The 22374-nt window shown below is 46.0% G+C and overlaps 1 protein-coding gene across 1 annotated transcript in view; it reads left to right on the top strand.

Annotated features, from left to right (window-relative positions):
* Positions 1–12495, top strand: part of ANP32B (acidic nuclear phosphoprotein 32 family member B) — a gene marked incomplete at its 5' end in the record, with an annotated part of 30271 nt that extends 17776 nt beyond the window's left edge. Inside the window, 4 exons of the mRNA XM_080709374.1 lie at positions 529–718; positions 5445–5569; positions 7121–7190; positions 12162–12495. Coding sequence (XP_080565500.1) covers positions 529–718; positions 5445–5569; positions 7121–7190; positions 12162–12229 — 453 coding nt within the window. The 3' untranslated portion in view covers positions 12230–12495. The remainder of the gene's footprint in view (positions 1–528; positions 719–5444; positions 5570–7120; positions 7191–12161) is intronic.
* Positions 12496–22374: the final 9879 nt, after the last annotated feature.

Here is a 22374-nt window from a genome sequence, read left to right as displayed (position 1 = left end):
TAGTCTTTCCACCAGAACTTGAAAAAGAAGAAAAGAGTGTAATGTTTCTATATTTCTAAATTTCAATTCTGAGTCCCTGTCTTTCTCCCCACCCAGTATTGACTTGTCTTCCCTGAAAGTTTATCTGCATTGCTATGCCTCATACTTTACTGTTTTATATCTCTGTCCCCTGGTAAAATGATAAGCATTTTGAGATTGAGATCTCTAGATGTTCCCCTATAAGGTTTGAACTAAATTTATTAAAATGATTGTCTCATGCTTTGAAAAGATTTTCTTTTAATAAAAATTATCTCAGATGCACATTTCTTTAGACTACTAATGCTTCCAGCAAGAGTTCTCTAGGCTTTAGAAGAATAGAAATAGGAATGGAGGGTTGAAGTCTAGTAGGCGATATAAGGTGGTGTGGGATTTGGTCGTGTTTTCCTGTGTGTAAGTCTAAGTAAGTAGGTAGCACCCAATTGATAGAGAACTGGAATTCACACCTTCAGGTAAAATCTAGGAATTATGTTTTTTGATCATTTTCTTCAGAAAAAGCTGGATTGTCTGAAAAGCCTGGATCTATTTAACTGTGAGGTCACTAACTTGAATGACTATCGAGAGAGTGTCTTCAAACTCTTGCCCCAGTTGACATATCTGGATGGCTATGACCGAGAAGACCGGGAAGCCCCCGACTCAGATGCAGAGGTGGATGGTGTGGATGATGAAGAGGAGGATGAAGGTGAGTATACTTGACTTTTTTCTGTACTAGGGATTGAAACCAGGGGCATTCTACCTGTCAGCTACACCTCCAGCCCTTTGTTTTTTATGTTGAAACAGGGTCTCACAAGCTGGACATAGTGATGCACACTTCTAATCCCAGTACTTGGATTACAAGAACTGAGGAGGATTGAAGGTTCACAGCCAGCTATTTAGGTCCTCCCAACAACTTTGTTTCAAAGAAGAAAAAATAAATCAGGTGTGGGCCCAGTGTTCTGGAAGACTTAAGACAGGATAATCGCAGGTTTAAAGCCAGCCCCGGCAACTTAACAAGGTTCTTGGCAACCTAGTGAGACCTTGTTTCCAAATAAATAAAATTAGCTGAGGGTATAGCCTGTGAGTAGAATGCCTCTAGGTTTAATCCCCAGTACCACCAAAAAATAATAATAATAAATAAATAAAATAGGGCTGGAGGTATAGCTTGGAGGTAGAAGTCTCCTGAGTTCAATTTGTAGTACTGGGAAAAGAAACAAGGTCTCACAGAGTTGCTGGCCTTGAACCTGCAATCCTCCTGTCTCACCTTCTGAAAAACTAGGATAATAGACTTGCACCACCATGCCAATCTTAGTGACCCTTACTTCTGAATGTTCTTGCTATTGAGGAAAAATAATTTTTACATCTATGTATTTGGGCAACCTGTGAGATTTGGAGCTTGGGATTCTTTAATTTTAATAAACTCTTTGGGACATTAAAATTATTCAAAACAATAATGGTTTGTCCTTTAACTTTGGAACTACAAGTTGTTGACTGCTTCATACAACCCCTTGAAGTATTTGTTGTGTACTTCAGGAACTGTGCTCTTAGGTGTCAGTCTTTTCCTCAGCTATCCCCTTGGTTATTGCTGCCTATCCTGACAAGCTCAGCTTTGTCTGTGCTTCAGAAACTCACAGCCTGCCACTCAGTATTCTTGTCTCTTGCTACTGTGCAACAGTATCATTTGGGGCAGAGACATTTTTCTTTCCTTACTCCATACTTGGTGCTTGTCTGCTGTAGCCAGATAGAAATAAAATAGCTTTCTTGCCTTTGATATCTAAGAAGGTAACAATTTTAGCCTGGGCAAGGTGGAACATACCTGTAATCCTGGCACTTGCCAGGCTGAGACATGAAGATTGTAGGCTCAAGGCCAGTCTCATCAATTTAGCAAGACCTTGTTTCAAAGCAAAAAATAAAGCCAGGCGTCTTGGCACTTTTGTTATCCCAGTACTTGGGAGGCTGAGACAAGATCATAGATCCACAGTCAGCCTTAATAACTTAAACCATGTTTCAAAATAAAGAATAAAATAGGTCTAGCAGTGTAGTTTGAGTAGAATGCCCCTGGGTTCAATCCCCAGTACTACAAATAAATTAAAAATAAAATAGTGCTGGAGGTGTAGCTCGGGGGTAAAATGCCCTTGGAGGCCATCCCTGGTACCACAAAAAAGGGGACGGGAAAACGGCTTGGTGGAGCACACAGACTTATAATCTCAGGATTTGGGAGGCTGAGACAGGAAGAATGAAGGTTCGCTGCTAGCCTTATCAATACAAGGCTCTCCACAACTTAGTGAGGCCCTATTGCAAAATAAACAATAAACTGGGCAGAGCGGCGCACCCTTATAATTCTAGTACTTGGCAGGCTGAGATAGGATCACAGGTGTATGACCAGCCTCAGCAATGCAGTGAGGCCTGTTTCAAAATAAGAAAAAGACTGGGAGTGTAGCTTGGAGGTAAAATGCCCCTGGGTTCAATTCTTAGTACTACCAAAAATAAATAAATAATAAGTAAACAAACAAAATAGGAGTGGGTGAGTAACTCAGGTAGAGTGCCCTTGGGCTCAATTCCCCAAGACCACAAAAGGGGAATGTGTGTGTGTGTGTGTGTGTGCGCGTGCGCGCGCACAGTACTGGGAATGGAACCCAGGGGCATTCTACCTCCCAGCTACGCCCCCAACCATATTTTTATATAAAACCCTGTTTTATATGAAACAGGGTATGACTGAGTTGCAAAGGGCCTCGCTAAGTAGCTGAGACTGTTGGTGAACCCGGATCCTCCTGTCTCAGCCTCCCAAATGCTAGGGTTGCAAGCGTGTGTCACCACGCCTGGCTTGGGGAATAATAATTTTAAAGTACTCTGCTAGATTCTACTTTTTATTAATAAGGGAAATAATCTCTGGTCATAATGTGGAACCAAAGAATAAGTTTTTTGCCAGATATGGTGGTGCATACCTATAATCTCAGAGTCCTGGGAGGTGGAGGCAGGAGGATTGCAACTTCAAAGCCAGCCTCAATTCTGTTTCAAAATTAAAAAGGATTAGGGGAAATATACCTTAGCGGTAGAGCGCCCCTTGGTTTAATTTCTAGTGTTGGATGGGGGCATACTTCTCCATATTTTTTTTTATTTTTTTATTTTTTTTTAATTTTTTTTTTTTTTTTTTTTTTTGGTGGTACTGGGGTTCCTGGAAGCCCTTCTTCCTCCAGGCTACACTCCCAGACCTATTTTTAAATTTTTGAAACAGGGTCTCTTACGCCAGCACGGCTGGCTTCGAACCTGCGCGATCCTCCTGTCTCCGCCTCCCAAGCGCGGGGATTACAAGCGTGCGCCACCACGCCCAGCTACTTCTCCATATTTTTTACCTCAGAATTTTTTATATCCTAGATATGTTTTAAGAATTTTGTTATATATTTTCTGCCCAAAATAGGTCTCTTGGTTATCTTTTGTTTGTTTGTTTTTGTTTGTTTGTTTGTTTTGTAGGTCTGGGGTTGGAACCCAGGGGGATTCGACCTCTGAGCTATATATACCCCCTGCCCTATTTTTCTTTATTTTGAAACAGGGTCTCACTGAGTTGCAGAGGGCCTCACTAAGTAGCTGAGGCTGTTTGCGAACCACGATCCTCTGGTCTCAGCCTCCCAAATGCTGGGATTATAAGCATGCGTCACCAGGCCTGGCTTAATCTGTTTTCTTCATACACTGACTCTTTCACTCTGATTTCACTCATCAGAAAGATTTCTCATCTCCAAGTGTCATAGAGATATTTGTTTTTACCTCTGTCAATAGGAAGACAGTTTGGTCTCTTAGGATTTCTGATGCTGCTGGGTTTCTTCCTGTTGTGTTTGGAGCATTCAACATCTTTTTTCTTTAAAAATTAACGCATAAGGCAGAAGTAGCTCAAAGTAGCATGATAAAAAAAATCATTTATATAATTAATATAGGCTGTGGAAGCATTTTTATGATTTTGTTTTGTAACAGTTTGAAACAGGCAAAAACTGATCAGATGCAAGTTTATAAATGAACAAAGGCTAGCATCTCATCTAATGACCTAGGCCCACCTATTTATGTGCCTCGGTCCTTTCGCTGCTGGTTTCCAATTATTCCTAAAAGCTGCTTTGCTTCTTGATATTTAAATTCACCTTAGTGGCAGACCAAATTTTGGGATGGGAAGGACACCTAGGACTGAGCCTGAGGCCCTCATATATGTCCACACTCTACCTACCACTCACAACAAATATTTGAGCCAGACAACAAATAGTTGAGCACTTCCTATGTGCCAGGCACTGTGAGAACAGGTGTTCCAAAGAAATAAAAGCCATGGTTACTGTCCAATAAGGAGAATGATTTTCAATTGTCAATACATGGTAGGTAGTCCAGGTGTGTTTAGTACATGGCTTATAATCCCAGTACTTGGGAGGCTGAGACAAGATTGCAAGTTCGAGGGGAGACTTTCAAAATAAAAAGTTAAAAGGGCTGAGAGTGCAGCTCAAAGGTTGAATGCTCCTGGGTTCCAGCTCTGGTACCAAGTAATAGTATCAATAGTTAAGGATGAGCCAAGTACACTGTGATGGAGAAGCACCAGGTTCCTGGGTAATAGCTGGTAGGAGTAGGAGGCTAACAAGCCACCTGCCTGCGGAAGTAACAGGACTGAGACTGGGATTGGTTGGGGTTGGCAGCCAGGGAAGAAAGGGCAGAGCGTGCAGAGGAAGAACAGCAGGCTTGGAGCTGGCAGGCGGGAGCTACTGCTGTATTCGTGGTTGGCACAAATGGTGCCGTAGCACTGTGACTACAACAGAGGCTTAACATTTTGCATTAGAAAAATTCAGACATTAGCTAGGTGCAGTGGTGCATGCTTAATATAATCCCAATAACTTGAGACGCTGACAGGAGGATCACAAGTTCAAGGCTAGCTTAGGCAACTTAGTGAGACCTCATTTAAAAATTAAGTTGGTTGGATAAATAGCTCAGTGCCAGTGCGGCCATGGGTTCAATCCCTACTACTACAATAAAGAAAACAAAGACAAGATGGGAGGGAGGAAAATTTCAGACACTGATAAAGGTAGAAAAAATAGTAAAATAAACCTATATTTCTTTAAGCAATGATTAGTCACAGCTGTGCTTGTCTTGCATGAGCATACCCCTGTTCTCATTACCTTCCCATATTGTTTTGAAACAAATCCCAAACCTATCATTTCATCAGTAAAAGAAAAGAGCTAGTCTACATCTAGTTCATCAACACTTTAAGCTTTTTGATTCATGGTGCTTGCTTGGAAGAAGGGCTGAACTATAGCCTGTGGTGGAAAAAGATTGACTACAAGTCTTCCCTGACACTGGTGCGGCCTGGGCTTTCCTCTGCTGGGAGCCCATGCCTCCGATGTACTTGGGCAGGTTTACCTCACAATGCATCAAGGTACTTGATGAATTTCATTTTGGACTATTTTCAGAAGGAGAAGATGAGGAAGACGAGGAAGATGAGGATGGTGAAGAGGAAGAGTTTGATGAAGAGGAGGATGAGGATGAAGACGAAGATGTAGAAGGAGAGGAAGATGAAGATGAAGTCAGTGGGGAGGTCAGTACACTTGTTTTCTGTCCTGCTTCCTATTTGTAGTAAAGGCAAAAGTATGGGTTAAGAAAAAAGTCAGCTGGCGTGGTGACACACACTTAGAATTCCAGTACTTGGGAGCCTGATCCAGGAGGATCGCGGGTTTTGGCCAGCCTTAGCTACTTAGTGAGGCCCTCCTCAATTTAGACTCCTGTTTCAAAATAAAGAATTGAAAAGTAGGGCTGGGGTTGTAGCTTGGAGGTAGAATGCCCCTGCGTTCAATCCCCAGTACCACACACAAAAAAAAAGGGGAGGGGAGGGAGGAAGGGTGGGAGGGCGTGGTGGTACACCCCTGTAATCCCAGTACTTGAGAGGCTGAGGCAGGAGGACCAAAAGTTAAGGCCTGTTTGGCAACTAGTACCCTGTCTCAAAAATACTAAGGGCTGAGGATGTCACTGCCTCAGATGTGTGACTCCTGGGTTTTTTCCTTTACTCCCTAGCACCACACAAAAGGAGTGTGGTGAGAAAGACAAGGAAAAGGCCCGCTTGGTAGACTAAAATGAGTGATGAATTCAGCTTTTGTTCTCCTTTAAACGATACTTGGAATGTCTAGTGAATGCCAGCTGAACACAGTGTTTGACTCTGCAAGATAAGTTTTGGCCCTTTGACTCTTGAGTATTCAGTAGGGTAACAAAACTGGAAATGTTGATAACTGATATGTCTCTTTCTTTGTTGGATTAAAGGAAGTGTATGTTGACCAAGTCTGAACTTCTTATGCATTCTGTTTAATTAAGAAAATACATTGATGCCAGGCATGGTGGCACACGCTTGTAATCCCAGTGCTTGGTAGGCTGAGACAGGAGGATTGCACAGGTTTGAAGCCAGCCTCAGTTACTTAGTGAGGCTCTCAGCAACTTAGTGAGACCCTGTTTCCAAATAAAATATAAAAATAGCTCTGGGAGTATAGCTTGGGGGTAGAAAGCCTCTGGGTTCCACCCCAAGTACCACCAAAAAGAAAGAAAAAATATATTTGTATGCCTGCTATGTTAAAAGAGGACTTATAGAGGGACAGGAAAAAGGGAATGGGTTGACTTTGTCCTTTAATGAGTTGGTCTCCCAAATACTGGGATTATAAGTGTTCGCCCCCATGCCCAGCTCTAAAGTTCTTTTTTTTTCTTTTTTTTTTCTTTTTTTTTTCCCCCGGTGGTACTGGGGTTCCTGGAAATCCTTCTACCTCCAGGCTACACTCCCAGACCTATTTTCCTATTTTTACATTTTTATTTGGAAACAGGGTCTCCTAAGCCAGCACACGGCTGGCTTCGAACCTGCGCGATCCTCCTGTCTCTGCCTCCCAAGCCACGGGGATTACAAGTGTGCGCCACCACGCCCGGCACTAAAGTTATTTTCTAAGAAAAATATTTAAAATTAAACCCATTAAGGAAAATCAACAGATCTCAGTATAGCCAAGTAGATAAAAATAACATTGCAATTTTCATCTGTTTGCAAAGTTCGTTTCTTTTGTTCTTCTCACCTTGGCAGAATTAATATAATACTGTTAAACTCTTTGCCATTCTTTAGGAAGAAGAATTTGGACACGATGGAGAAGTTGATGAAGATGAAGAAGATGAGGATGAGGATGAGGATGAAGGTGGGTGTTAAACCTGCGCTTTGATCCTCCTCAATTAAAAATTAGATGGAAGCCAGGTGTGGTGGTGCACGCTTGTAATCCCAGCGCTTGGGAGGCTGAGACAGAAGGATCACACAGGTTCAAAGCCAGCCTCAGCTACTTAGTGAGGCTCTTACAACTTAGTGAGACCCTGTTTCCAAGTAAAGTATAAAATAGGTCTGCAAGTATAGCCTGGAGGTATAAAAGCCCCTGGGTTCCACCTCTAGTACCACACCAAAAAAAGATTTAGATGGAAACCATTTGGTTTACTGCTAAGAATGAGATTTCTGTGTTGGGAGTTCTTTTATTAAAAAGATTTAATGAGAGCCAGGTGTGGTAGCACAGTACTTGGGAGACTGACATAGGAGGATCACAGGTTCGAGGACAGCCCCAGCAAGTAGTGAGACTCTCATCAACCTGGCAAGGACCTGTTTCCAACCAAGTAAAAACAAAATAGGGCTGGGGATGAAACTTCGAGGTAGAATGCCTGAGTTCAATCTTCAGTCACACACACACACACACACACACACACACACACACACACACACACACAATTATGATACAATTGTAATTGTATCTGTTTGTTTTTGCGGGTCTGGGGATGAAACTCAGGGGCATTCGACCTCTGAGCTACACCCCCCCAGCCCTAGTTTTTATTCTTTTATTTTATTTTATTTATTTATTTTTTTTATTTTTATTAATTTATTTTTTAAATTGGTGCATTGTAGTCATATATCAATCACATTGGAGTACAAGACTTGAGAGGATATACAAGCACACATCATCCAATTAGCCCTCCTCCAGCCCCCATCCCATTCCCTCCCCCTCCCTCCATCGCAGGCTTCTTTGGTGATTTACTTTGATACATTTGTTTATGTACCTCCTGCGTTTTAAAGAGGCTCCATCCTCCAGTATTACATACCCTCTGATTGGTCACATTAGTTGCTTCACTATAGGGCCCTTTCTATAGCTCAACCTCTTCGTGTTGCCCTTTTCCTCCTAGTTATTGCTGATTAAGAGAAGCGTCTGATTTATATTTTCTGCGATATTTCTCTGTGCATGCTGCGTTGCAAGTACCGATCCCACTCTTGATGGTCCCAGTAGTGGCCTGGCTACTCAGTGGACTGATCCAGACCTCGCTGGCTCAAGCAGCGGCCTTGCCTTATGGGAGGCCCCAGGTCTAGTCTCGCTGGCCCCTGCACTGGTCTAACCCCTAAGCTGGCTTCGGTCCTGGCCTCGGAGGCCCCAGTACCAGCCTTGCCTCAAGGCAGGCTCCGATGCCGGCCTCGCTGGCCCCAGCACCGGCCTAACCCCTCGGCAGGCTCTTATCCTGGCCTCGGAGGCCCCAGTACCGGCCTTGCCTCACGGCAGGCTCCAGTGCCGGCCTCAGAGGCCCCAGCACTGGCCTTGCCTTATGGCAGGCTCCAATGCCGGCCTCGCTGGCCCCAGCACCGGCCTAACCCTTCGGCAGGCTCTTATCCTGGCCTCGGAGGCCCCAGTACCGGCCTTGCCTCAAGGCAGGCTCCCATCCCGGCCTAGGAGGCCCCAGTACCGGCCTTGCCTCACGGCAGGCTCCAATGCCGGCCTCGCTGGCCCCAGCACCGGCCTTGCCTCACGGCAGGCTCCGATGCCAGCCTCGCTGGCCCCAGCACCGGCCTAGCCCCTCAGCAGGCTCTTATTCCGGCCTCGGAGGCCCCAGCACAAGCCTTGCCTCATGGCAGGCCCCAATGCCGGCCTCGCTGGCCCCAGCATTGGTCAAACCCCTCGGCAGGTTCCAATCCCGGCCACGGAGGCCTCAGTAGTGGCCTTGCCTCACAGCAGCTCCGATGTCGGCCACTGGCCCCCGGCGCCCGCCTAACCCCTCAGCAGGTTCCGATCACTGTCTCTGTGGTTATTATTTCAAAGGTTCCAGGTGTAATGTATCAGATCTCTGCCTCCCCTGAGTATTGGCCACTGGCATTGCCACTGCCTCCACCGTTTCAAATCCTTCCCAGGTTCTTTTTCCACTCTGAATGTTGTCCAGTGTTCCTAAGCATGCGTGATGGTAGCATTCGACATTTGGTGTAATTTCTCCAAAAAAATAAAGTTGGTAGGATCCGGTTTCTGCTTCTCCTGAATACAAGTCTCCACCACCATCGCGGAGAACTCTTTCAACACTGCATTTCTCCTTGGTCTCCGCTAAACTCTCTCCTTACAGGTGATGTCTGAGATTCTTAACAATATAGAGAAATAGCAGTCCTCTTTCACGGCGAATTTTTCCATAAGTTCCAATGCATTTAGATAAGTTTTGTCTGCATCTCCAGTGTCCTGGCATCCATAACGGCTTTCTTACCTCCTCTCTGATATTTTCTTTATCTTTTTCTGTTCTGGGCCCGGTTTCTCCAGGGGTTTCTCCAGGGGTCTGGCGTGCTACTCGCAGTTCGGCCCGGGGCCCAGAGTCCCGCGACCTGGGCCCCGGCTGGTGTGACCCGCGCGCGACCCCTGCCCAGAACTCAGCGTCTTACTGGGCCCGGTTTCTCCAGGGGTCTGGCGTGCTACACGCAGTTCGGCCCGGGGCCCAGGGTCCCGCGACCTGGGCCCCGGCTGGTGTGCCCCGCGCGCGACCCCCACCCAGAACCCAGCGTCTTACTGGGCTCGGTTTCTCCAGGGGTCTGGTGTGCTACACGCAGTTCGGCCCGGGGCCCAAAGTCCCGTGACCTGGGCCCCATCTGGCGTGCCCCGCGCGCGACCCCTGCCCAGAACCCAGCGTCTTACTGGGCCCGGTTTCTCTAGGGGTCTGGCGTGCTACGCGCAGTTCGGCCCGGGGCCCAGAGTCCTGCGACCCGGGCCCCAGCTGGTGTGCGCCGCTCGCGACCTATTCTTTATTTTAAATAGGGTCTCACTAAGTTGCAGAAGGCCTCACTAAGTAGGTAAGGCTGTCTGCGAACTGTGATCCTCTGGTCTCAGCCTAATTGCACTGGGATTACAAGTGTGTGCCACCGTACCTGGCCATGTATCATAATTTATTTTTTTTTAAGTGTATAAATAGCAACAACCAGCTGGGCATGGTGGCGCACACTTGTAATCCCAACATTCGGGAAGCTGAGATTGGAGGATTGCAGTTTGCAGACAGCCTCAACTACTTAGTGAAGCCCTTTGCAACTCAGCAAGACCCTGTTAAAAAAATAAAGAATTTAAGAAAATAGGGCTGGGGTGTAGCAGCTTGGAGGTAGAATGCCCCTGGGTTCCATCCCTAGTACTGCTAGCAAAAAACAACCAAGACTAGCGAAGTGGCTGTTATTTTACAGCTTCTCAGCAGAGTGCCTGTTATTTCTGCTACTTGAGAGGCTGAGACAGAACTGTAGGTTAGAGGCCAGTCCACAAAGCATACTGAAACCCAGTTTCAAAAAAATTTTTTTGAAGCCGGGCATGGTGACGCACACTTCTAATCCCAGCATTCGGGAGGCTGAGACCAGAAGATCATGGTTTGCAGACAGCCTCAGCTACTTAGTGAGGCCCTCCGCAACTCAGTGAGACCCTGTTTAAAAATAAAAGAATAAAAAATTGGGCAGGGGTGTAGCTCGAAGGTTGAATGCCTCTGAGTTCCAGACCCCCCCCAAAAAAATTTTTTTTTTTTTTTTAAAGGGGATCGGGGATTAAGAGTAGCTTGGTGAAAGTATCCCCTGTACTGCAGGAAAGAATAAAGAAATGAAATACAAATTTTCCTGATTGTTAGGTCTTGGAGAACAGCTTGTTTGCTGTGCCATCCAAGGAGTGATAACCTGCTCAGCATCTGCACTGTGCCAAGCGCAGGACTGAACTTACACAGGCTATTTACATGGGTTGGGGCCTGGTCCAGTACTGCCTTCAGTGAGCTTTTTGGAACATGATTTAACAGATTAATTAAGTTCATTAAAATAACCATCAATTTTTACTAATTGATAAAACAGGAGTAGGTGTCTCTCAAACATTCTAAAATCAGCCAGGCGTGGTGGTGTACACTTGTAATCCAGGTACTTGGGAAGCTGAGACAGGAGGATTGCAGGTTTGCAGCCAGCCTCAGCAACTTAGGCCCTCCAAAACTTAGTGAGACACTGTTTCAAAATAAAGAATAAATAGGACCAGGGGTGTAGCTTTGAAGTAGAATGCCCCTGTGTTCAATCCCTAGTACCACCAAAAAAAAATTTTTTTTTAAATATTCTAAGAAATCCTGCTTGAGTTAGCTAGTCTTAGAAAGTGAAGGGGCATGTTTTCTCTTACATATAGCTAGGGAGTAATGGGATACCAGAGGGACTCCAGATAATGGAGGAGAACTTCAGTGGAGCCAGGCAAGGAGGTCTAAGGGAGGGGGAGAGAAGACGAAATACTGCCATCTACTCTGTATACATATGTGAATATACTGAAGTCATTCTCAACACACTGTTGGGTGGGGGAACTGGGGAGGGGACCATCAGTGCTGTATGCATGTGTGTCACTGTCAGCATGACTTGCTGAGTGTTTTATTTGGTATCTTATTCTCAGAATAACCCTTTCATGTCTGTGCCATTGTCCCTATTTCACAAGTGAGACAGACACGAGAAGACTAAGTGGTTTGCCCAAGGTTACTTGAAAGGGAGTACTTCTGAAAAACACTTTGCTGTGATTAAACCAGGCGCTGTGACACATGCCTGTAATCCCAGTACTTATGAGGCTGACACAAGAATCTCTGTTAAAATAAAAAGGGCTGAGGGTATATAGCTCAGTAGTATTGACAATTACTACTACTAATAATAATAATTGCTAGGTTATTGGAGCCAACAAGTTTAAGAAAAATTAAACATTTGGAAGAAAATGTAAGTTTGAGAAAACTGGGCTAACTTTGCTGTGTGGGGTAGTGTTGCTCTGTATTTTGCCTATCAGTTAGGCCGAATGCCTTTCCACTGGTCTTAACATTGCTTTTTTTTTTTTTTTTTTTTTTTTTCCTTTGTTGTACAGAGGAGGAAGAAAGCGGGAAAGGTGAAAAGCGAAAGAGAGAAACAGATGATGAAGGAGAAGATGACTAAGGCCCCGAATAACCCACAAAAACAGAACTGTTCAGTATTGGTTGGACTGCTCATGGATTTGGTAGCTGTTTTAAAAAAAAAAAAAAAAAGGGTAGCTGTGACACAAACCCCAGGACACCCACCCACCCAAAGAGCCAAAGAATAGTTCCTGTGACATTCCACCCTCCTCCATTTAGTCCCTCTTGGTAATCCACCACCAAGCTTGGGGACTTGGCCCCAAAAGAATTGTAAGCGTTGTTAGGTTTTTGTGTAAGACTCTTGCTGTAGCGTGGATAACTGTGATTGGTGAGTCAACCGTCTGTGGCTACCAGTTACACCGAGATTGTAACAGCATTTTTACTTTCTGTACAACAAAAAAAAGCTTTGTAAATAAAATCTTAACATTTTGGGTCTGTTTTTTCATGCTTTTCTTTTCAATGTTTTTTGTGGGTTTTAACATTAGGACATTTTATGTGACAACTGCCAAAAAAGTATTATTTTAAGACTTTAAGTGAAATAAACACATTACTCTTTGGTAATGTCTAGTTGTATGCTTATATTTTAAAATTGGGCCTGTATAGCCAGGCGTGGTGGCACACGCTTGTAATCCAGCATTTGGGAGGCTGAGACAGGAGGATCATGGTTCATGGACAGCCTCAGCTACTTAGGCCCTTTGCAACTCAGTGAGACCCTGTTTCAAAATAAAGAATAAAAAATAGGGACAAGTTGTAGCTTGGAGGTAGAATTCCCCTCGGTTTCATCCCCAGTACCGCCAAAAAAAAATAAAATAAAATTGGGCTGTAATTGTAAGCTCCTGTCAAAATACACTGAAGAAAAGGATTTTTTGGCTCTGAGCCACACACCCCCTTCCCTCTTTTATATATAAAAATAGGGTCTCGCTTATTGCTGAGGCTGTCCTCCAACCTGCAGTCCTGTCTCAGCCTCCCAAGTATTGGAATTATAGGCATGTACTACCAGGCTAAACATTATTTTCAAAATGTCTGCCCAGCACATGCTTGTAATCCCAGCCTTTGGGAGGCTGAGACAGGAGGATCATGGTTCCTGGACAGCTTCAGCTACTTAGTGAGGCCCTTGGCAACTCAGTGTGATCCCTTTTCAAAAAAAAAAAAATAGGGCTGAGGGTGTAGCTCGGAGGTAGAATGCCCCTGGATTCCATCCCCACTATGGCAAAAAGAAAAAAAAAATGTCAGCCTCGTTTATGCCCATAGTCATCAAGAATGAAGATTAGGCCAGGCATGGTGGCACACGCCTGTAACCCTAGTACTTGGGAGACGAGGATCCCAGGTTGGAGGACAGCCTCGGCATGGTAGGGAAAACCCTATTTCAAAACAAAATATAAGCCAGGTATGGTGATACATACCTATAATCTTAGTACTTGACAGGCTGAAACGGGTTAATTGCAGCCAGCAACCTAGTAGTGACACCCTGTTTCAAAAGAAAAAGTAAGCCGGGCATGGTGGCTCACACTTGTTATCCCAGTACTTGGGAGGCTGAGACAGGAGGATCATGCAGGTTCGAACCCAGCCTCAGCACTTAGGCTCTCACAACTTAGACCCTGTTTCCAAATAAAATAGGTCTGGGAATGTACTCTGGAGGTAGCCCCTGGGTTCCATCCCCAGTACCACACACATATACAGAATAAACGGGTGGGGGGTGTATCTCAGATAGAATGCCCCTGGGTTCATTCTCAGTACTGTACATAAAAATAATGTTCAGCCAGATGTGGTGGTGCACCCTTGTAATCTCAGCATTTGGAAGGCTAAGACAGGATCGTGGTCAGCCTCAGCTGCTTAGGCCCTTTGCAACTCAGACCCTGCTTCAAAATAAAAAATAGGGCTGGGGAGGGGTAGCTCAGAGTTAGAATACTGCTGGGTTCCATCCTTAGTACTGCAAAGATAAAAAATATTCAGAGGGTGGTATATAGTAGAATACTTGCCTAGCATGCTTAAGACCCTGAATTTAAATCCTCAGCACTAGAAAAATATAATGCTTGGAACTGAGTATTCTAGAGCCCTTGCCAACCAGTAAACTAATGTTAGGTTCAAGTCATATGTGAATTAAAGATTTGAGGAAAAAGGCCTTAACCAGATTTCTGTAAGACCAGAATTCTGGCTCTGCCATTCATTCCTGTGTGTGTGACCTTGAGTGACTTCTGAGTTTCCTCCCAGTCTAAAATTGAAGGGGTGTGATCAGGCTTCTGAAGTCTTTTGCAGCACTGACAGTATGTGTCCCTGACTGATAGGAAGATCTGGAAGAAGAAAAAAAAATAGCCTTCATTCCAAGGCTGAGACACAGCCTGTTTGACTGATGGGTGAACAGAAAGTGGTTTGTTACAAGACAGGCGTGCTAAAGAACAATGTGTGGAAAGCGTGGTCCAGGAATGGATAGGGGTGTGTGTGTGTGTGTGTGTGTGTGTGTGTGTGTGTGTGTGTGTGGTACTAGGGGTGGAACCCAGGGGCCTTCTATCCGGGCTATCCCCCGGACCAATTTTTTTTTTTTTTTTTGAAACAAGCCTCACTAAATTGCTGAGTGAGACTGACTTCAAACCTGCAATCCTCCTCTCTCAGCCTCCCAAGTAGTGGGGTCACAGGCCTGCACCATTATGCCAGCTTCAGCTCAGTTTTAGCAGAAGGTGGAGATTTTCTGTTCCTACAGATCTTCAGTGGTTTGGATGAGGACAAGATATTCTGTAGTCTGTATCCAGTGTCCAACCATTTAGTGACAATAGGTATATGATTGTATTGTCAGTGTATTTTTTGTAGTGGGTGATTTCAGGGTTTTAGTAAGTTAGTTGGAGCTACTGGGATACATGTAAAAGCAACATGAAAGGATCTAATTTTTTTTTTAACTGAAGATGGAACCCAGGGGCCTTCTACCCCCAAGATATACCCCCAGCCCTATTTCATTATTTTGAGTCTTAGTAGGTTGATGAGTCTCCCTACTTTCTGAGGCTGTCCTTGAAACTATGATTCTTCTGTCAGCCTCTCAAGTACTGGGATTACAAGTTTAAACCAACATGCCTGGCTTTTTCTTTTCTTTTTTTTTTTGTGGTTGGTACTTGGGGCTGGATTGAACCCAGGGTCTTTCCACCTCCAAGCTATACCCCCAGCACTATTTTTATTCTTTATTTCAAAACAGGGTCTCAGTAGCTGAGGCTTGGCCACAAGTCAGAATCCTCCTGTCTCAGCCTCCCAAGTACTGGGATTACAAGCATGGGCCACCATAACTGGCTTCTGGCTTTTAATTTCTTTCTCTCTTTTTTTTTTTTTAATGAAACTCAGGGGAATTTGACCTCTGAGCTACACCCCTACCCTGTTTTTTATTCTCTTTACTTTGAAACAGGGTCTTACTGAGTTGCAGAGAGCCTCACTAAGTAGCTGAGGCTGGCCTCAAACTACAATCTGGTCTCAGCCTCCCAAGCTGGGCTTGGCTTTTATTTTTTTTTTTTTTTTTTTTTTTTTTTGGTACTGGGGTTCCTAGAAGCCTTTCTACCTCCGGGCTACACTCCCAGACCTATTTTATATTTTTATTTAGAAACAGGGTCTCATAAGCCAGCGCGTGTGGCTGGCTTCGAACCTGCGTGATCCTCCTGTCTCCACCTCCCAAGCATGGGGATTACAAGCGTGCGCCACCACGCCCGGCCTTGGCTTTGAATTTTTAACTGGGAAAAGTTTTGACAAAGCCCCCATATGGCTTGCTTTAGAATCCAATTATCCATATGCTTTAGACTGAAATCAGGAGGATTGCAGGTTAACAGGATAGCCTCAGCAAATAAGACTCATCAACCCAGCAAGACCCTGTTTCAAAATAAAATAGGCTGGGGGAGGGGGTATAGCTTAGAGGTAGAATGCCCCTGAGCTCAATCCCCAGTATCCCCCTCCAAAAAAACTAAAAGTGTTTATTTTTGGTTTAACCTATATGACTTATTTTCCTTAAACTTGAGGCCTTATTTTTCTATGATGTAAGTTTCCTTAAAGTTTGGCATATGTTGTTAAGTACCAACCTAAATGGTAGATGGCTATCTTCTTGCTTTCAGAAGTTCATAGAACTTCCCACTCTCTGGGATGTGCCAGACTCATTGGTGGAGGAAGGGCTGGATTCCAGAGATAAGCCAGCCCCTGGCTTTCACTGCCAGGAAGAGAAGGCAACACGTGAGCGCCCCTCCTAGTATGGAGCAGCAAGATCCAGATGGGTTAGCGTAGTGAGGGCTGGGGAGAGTGCCACCAGGCGGCATCCTTTCTAGGGGAGATTTCCCAGAAAGGAAAGTACTTGAGCTGCATCTTTTAGACGTGAGTAAAGTTTAGTAATAGGAATGGCAAGCAGAGATCAGAGGAAGGGAATTGCTGAGAACATTTAGAGACGAATAGATCTGACTAGAGAAGAAATAGAGGAATGGAGGATGAGCCTGGAGAAGTCATTTGGGCCATTGTAGACATCCTTGTAGGTCTATAAAATGTTGGCTTGTTTTTACTCATGCAGCCAGTGAGATGCTTAGTGAATGATAAAACCAGTTTTTTATTTTTGTTTTTGCTGGTATTGGGGGTTGAACCGAGAGAGACTCTACCTCTGAGCCAAATCTCCAACTCTTTTTAAATTTGAAACAGTCTGACAAAGTTGCTGAGAGTTGCACTAAATTGCTGGGGCTGGTCCATAAACTTGGGATCTTCCTATCTCAGCCTCCCAAGTACTAGGGTTACAGGCATGTGCTACCATGCCCAGCTCTGGGATTTTTATTTCTTAACATCTTTTTTCTTCAAAAATTAAGTTGAGCTAGGCATGGTGGTGCATGCCTGTAATCCCAGTACTTGGGAAGCTGAGACGGGAGGATCACAATTCAAGGACAGTATCAGCAAGTAGTGAGACTCTAATTAACCTAGCAAGACCCTGTTTCAAAACAAAAATTAAAAAATGGGACTAGCCAGGTATGATGGTGCATGCTTGTAATCCCAGAATTTGGGAGGCTGAGACAGGATCACGGTTTGCAGACAGCCTCAGCTACTTAAGCCCTTTGCAACTCAGTGAGAACCTATTTCAAAATAAAGAATAAAAATAGGGCTGAGGGTGTCTCTTGGAGGTAGAGGCCCCGCCCCCTGGGTTCCATCCCCAATACTGAAAAAAAAAAAAAAAATGGGACTAGGTGTGTAGCTCAGAGGTGGAATGCTCCAGAGTTCAATCCCCAGTACCACACAAATAAGTTCACCAGAAGAAGCCTTTATTTACTTTTCTTTTGGATTGAACTGAGGATTGAACCCAGAAGCATTCTACCACCAAACGACATCCTCAGTCCTATTTTACTTTTTGTTTTAAGAGTCTTGCTAAATTGCTGAGGCTGGCCTTGAACCTGTGATTCTTTTCTCAGCCTCCTAAGTACTAAGATTAAAGGTATATGATACCATACCAGACAACCAGAAGCTGATGATGACATTTTGCCATCTAGGAGAGGCTTAAGGCTCAGCCACCCTTGGCTAAAGAGATAAAATTCTGAGAAGCAAGCCTTTTTAGTGCTAAGGTCACAGAGCTGGCTGTCTGTTTTTCTGCACTTGTCTCCAGTGTTTAGAACACTGGAGAACATTGAAGTTCCAGCTTTTGCAGCAGATACTTGAGTTTCTAAATGTCTGTGCTGGGTGGGAGCAGCAATGGGCTGGCTGGCCAGGCCTGACCAGTGCCGTCGGGGTTCACCAGCATGTAAAATGCCAGCATGTCATGCCGTGTAAAGCCACATTAAGCCGCCTTGAGAGGTTGAAGCCATTGCTCAGTAGAGAGATGGGGAACCAGGGTGTCCTATGAAGGAGTGAAAACCTGGGCTAGAAATCATGTGACTCATCCGTAACCTGCTCTACCTATAGTTATTTCTGCTACAAGAATGAATCCAGAGCCGGGCATGGTGGCGCACGCTTGTAATCCCAGCATTCAGGAGGCTGAGACTGGAGGATTGTGGTTCACGGACAACCTCAGCTACTTAGTGAGGTGCTCTGCAACTCAGTGAGACCCGGTTTCAAAAAAAAAGAATAAAAAACAGGGCAGGGGGTATAACTCTGAGGTCAAATGTCCCTGGGTTCCATCCCCAGACCCGCAAAAAAAAGAAGAATGAATCCAGAAGCTGGGCGTGGTGGCGCACGCTTGTAATCCCAGCACTTGGGAGGCTGAGACAGGAGGATCTCACAGGTTCGAATCCAGCCTCAGCTACTTAGTGAGGTTCTCAGCAACTTAGTGAGACCGTGTTTCCAAATAAAGTATAAAATAGGTCTGGGAGTATAGACCAGAGGTAGAAAAGCCCCTGGGTTCCACCCCCAGAATCACCAAAAAAAAAAACCCAAAAAGAATTAGAAGAACGAATTCAGGCCCTGAACAATGAGAACACTGCCGGTGCAGAAATGCAGACTATCCTGTGGAACATGCTAGCACATGGCTCCTGCATCTGCACCACCGCTGTCCTCGCTGGGCACACTCGGGGTCAGGTACAGGAGTGTGATCCTTTCTGTTTCTGGCATTTCTGTTTGAGCAACACCAGCCTACAACCACAGCAGGGTGGGACAGCACCACAAAGGCTCGATCTCCTCTTTCCTGTGACCTTCCTCATCAGCCCTGTCACACCGTGCTGACATCTGTTCTAATGAGGCTGATCATACCGCTGGGTTGACAGTTTAAAAAGGGGGTCGAGTGACTGGCCGCCTTCAGCCAGCCAGACAGTCATCCTACAGGGAAACCACCAACACCGCAGTCGCGAGTGTGCGAGTTCTTCCCAGAGCCAGGTAGGCCAGCGCAGTCATCTCTTGGTGAGGCTTTTATAGCTTGCCCCAGAGGTGTTGGGAAAGCATGCAGGAGAATAAAAATTGCCCTCAGTTATTCTTCCTGATCAAGGGACTTGACCCCTGGCCGGGAGGAGTTGGAGCGTGTTAGTGACAGCCCTGTCCCCTCTCCTGGTGTGAGGGAGGCCTCCAACCAAAGCCCTGTGATTCGGCCACTGGCGGGCCCCTTCCCTCCATGAGCCTCTGCTTCCTCGGCTGAAGTCGAGGGCTCAATCTACGTGAGTTTTCAGGTCGCTTCAGCTGCCCCAGCCTGAGTACAGGAGAGCTCTGATCACCACAGGGAGGCTAGTTGGCGCCTTCATGCTTTAGCTTTGTTCCTCCTAAGAGGGACTTAGGGTTTGGAGTGGTGGGAGAAGTCCATGATGCTTTAGGCCAGATGTTAGGCTGCGCCCCAACACTGACCGCAGGTGAGGACAGCGTCTTCTAGAAACTGCACTAGAACGCTGTTACATCTGTCAGACCAGTCAGCCGCTTAGCCTTATGGACTTGCACTAGCACAGGGACAGTGCACACCTGCCACTAACTAGGGGCACCAGCTGAAAGAGGAGAAGAGGAGCGGCAGCCATTCATTGAGAAAGATTCTTTTCTTAGTCCTCAACATCCCTGCAAAATAATGCACGAATCCCCTTCTACAGATATGGAAATAAGGGTGTAGAGCCAAAGCACCTTGTGCAGAGGGTGGCAGCTGGCCAGCGGCCAGTAATGGCCAGCCTGGCTGGACTTCCTGCCCAGTTCTGCCTGAATCCCAAGCTCCTGGATGAGTTCTTCCTCTCTCTCTCTCTCTCTCTCTCTCTCTCTCTCTCTCTCTCTCTGGTACTGGGGGTGGAACCCAGAGGCTTTCTACCTCTGGGCTATACTCCCAGACTTATTTTATACTTTATTTGAAAATAGGGTCTCACTAAGTCACTAAGTTGCTGAAAGCCTCACTAAGTAGCTGAAGCTGGCTTTGAACCTGTGCGATCCTCCTGTCTCAGCCTCCCAAGCGCTGGGATTACAAGCATGTGCCACCACACCTGGCTTCTGGCTGAGTTTCTTTCTCCTCAATCTGGGAGCAAAGTTCACAAGTTAATAAGACCTTGTTGGTTCCAAAGGATTGAGAGTGTGAGAACAGAACTGAATCAGAGCTGGAACTATTCGGTGCTTAGGGACAGCGCTGAATACTGACAACTACCACTCTTAATTGCAATGATAACATTGCATTGGGAGAGGAAGCTCTGCCCTATGCCACCTTTGCAAACTTGTAAAAGAGCCGTCGCTTCTTGGAACTCAGTTTTCCCGTCTGTAAATTGAGGGCACCCTGCCTACTCTGGTAAGCAATGTGTGCAGCGGGGCTATACACCCAAGAGGGGTGACCTGTTGAGAAGACTCCACAGTGAGTGAGTCAGGGCCCTGACCTGCCCTCAGCCTGCCTCCTACAAAACATCACTGTTCCCCTGTCTCTGTCGCCCCCCATGCCCCACAGCTACCTGCCCAGCTCCTACTGACAAGGACCCAGTCACTTTCAGGCCTGACCAGCTGCAGCCCAGCCTGTCCTGAGTCTCGCTTCTTGTTTTGAGGTGTGTTCGTGTTCATGGCGCACGTGCTACATGGCTCTTTGATACCCATTGTCCATTCAGAGGAGGCAGTGAGTATTCTGATCCCTTTCTAATGAGACTGAGGCCGAGGGTGAGTGTTGCCAGGTCCCCGGCGCGGAGCGAGGCTGACTTCCTCTCCTGCCTTGTGCCATTCCCAGGGAGAAGCCTGGGCTGCAAGCTCATCGCTGGGAACGTCTGAAGCCCAGAGCCCCCCACAGTGTGGATTCTTCAGCAGATGGGACTGAGGCTGTACAAATCCATATTCCTGGCGACCTTCCCATATTTCCACACTGTGGGCCACCCCAGCCCTTGGCGCTGGCACCCCTAACCCTCTCGACACAGCCGGCTCTCCTGGGCAACTTCGCTCAGAGGCTTCTGGTGACCTCCCAGTGCCTGCAGCGCACTCCTGACCCCAGGTCACCCCACAGCCCCTCACCTGCCCTTGGCTCCCATGTGGCCATCTGTGCTTCACAGCCACCGTCCATGCCACCTCCACCAGCCTGACACAAGCCAGAGCCAGAGCAGAGGCTTTCCACACACGTGGCCTAGCAGGCAGGAGTTTCTTCTGTGGGCTCCTCATCCGACGACTTCATGGCCGGAGTGTGGGCTGTCTGCTCTGTCTCCCTGGCTCCTTCTCCTGGGTCAATACACTGGCACTCAAGCCTTCACTCAGTGACCGAACACAGTGGTTTCCTGGGTCCACACTAACAAAGTCCCACACACTGGGAGGCTTCAGCAACAGAGGTGTATTACCTCCGTTCTGGAGGCTGGAAGACGGAAATCAAGGTGTCCACGGGACTCGCTCCTCCTGAGGGCTGCGCGGGGCTCTCTCCACCTCAGGTGTACGTTTCCTCTTTCATAAGGACGCTAGTCATTTCAGATTAGGACCCGCCCTAATGACCTCATCTGAATTATATCTGCAGTGACCTCAGTATTTCCAAATAGAGTCCCATTCTGAGGTACTGAGGGCTACGACTTCACATGAATTTGGGGAGGACACAATTCAACCCATAAGACCAAGCGAGTAACCTGGTCTGTAATCCCAATACTTGGGAGGCTGAGACAGGTGGATTGTAGGTTTGAAGCCAGCCTCAGCAAAATAGTGAGGCCCTCAGCAACTTAGTGAGACCCTGTTTCCAAATAAAGCATAAAGTAGAGCATAAGTGTAGCTTGGAGGTGGAATGCTCCTGAGTTCAAGCCCCAGCACTAACTACTATATATATATATATATATATATAACCAGAGTCAGGCATGGTGGTACACACTTGTAATCCCAGTACTTGGGAGGCTGAGACAGGGTGATCACAGGTTCGAGGCCAGCCTCAGCTACTTAGTGAGGCCCTCTGCAACTTAGTGAGACCTTGTTTCAAAATAAAGAAGAAAAAACAGGGCTGGGAGTATAGCTTGGAGGTAGGCGTTAAATTCCCAGTGCCACTAAATAAATAGATAGGGCTGGGGGTGCAGCTCAGAGATAGAATGCTCCTGAGTTCAATCTCCAGTTCCGTAAAACAAACAACAACAAAAATTATTTAAAGACCAAATAACAAGTGAATCATAAAAACCTCCAGAGAACAGTAGTCAGATGCTTAAATCTGCTAGGAGTGATGGCCCGTCCTTCTTTTTTTTTTTTTGCGGGTCTAGGGAGGATGGAACCCAGAGGCATTTGACCTCCGAGCTACACCCCCTACCCCATATTCCATATTTTATTCTTTTATTTTGAAACAGAGTCTCACTGAGCTGCAAAGGGCCTCACTAAGTAGCT

The sequence above is a fragment of the Muscardinus avellanarius genome, assembly GCF_963383645.1.
Source record: "Muscardinus avellanarius genome assembly, chromosome: 13".
Taxonomy (NCBI): domain Eukaryota; kingdom Metazoa; phylum Chordata; class Mammalia; order Rodentia; family Gliridae; genus Muscardinus; species Muscardinus avellanarius.
The sequence above is the reverse complement of the archived record's forward strand: the minus strand, read 5'-3'. Positions and strand labels throughout refer to the sequence as shown.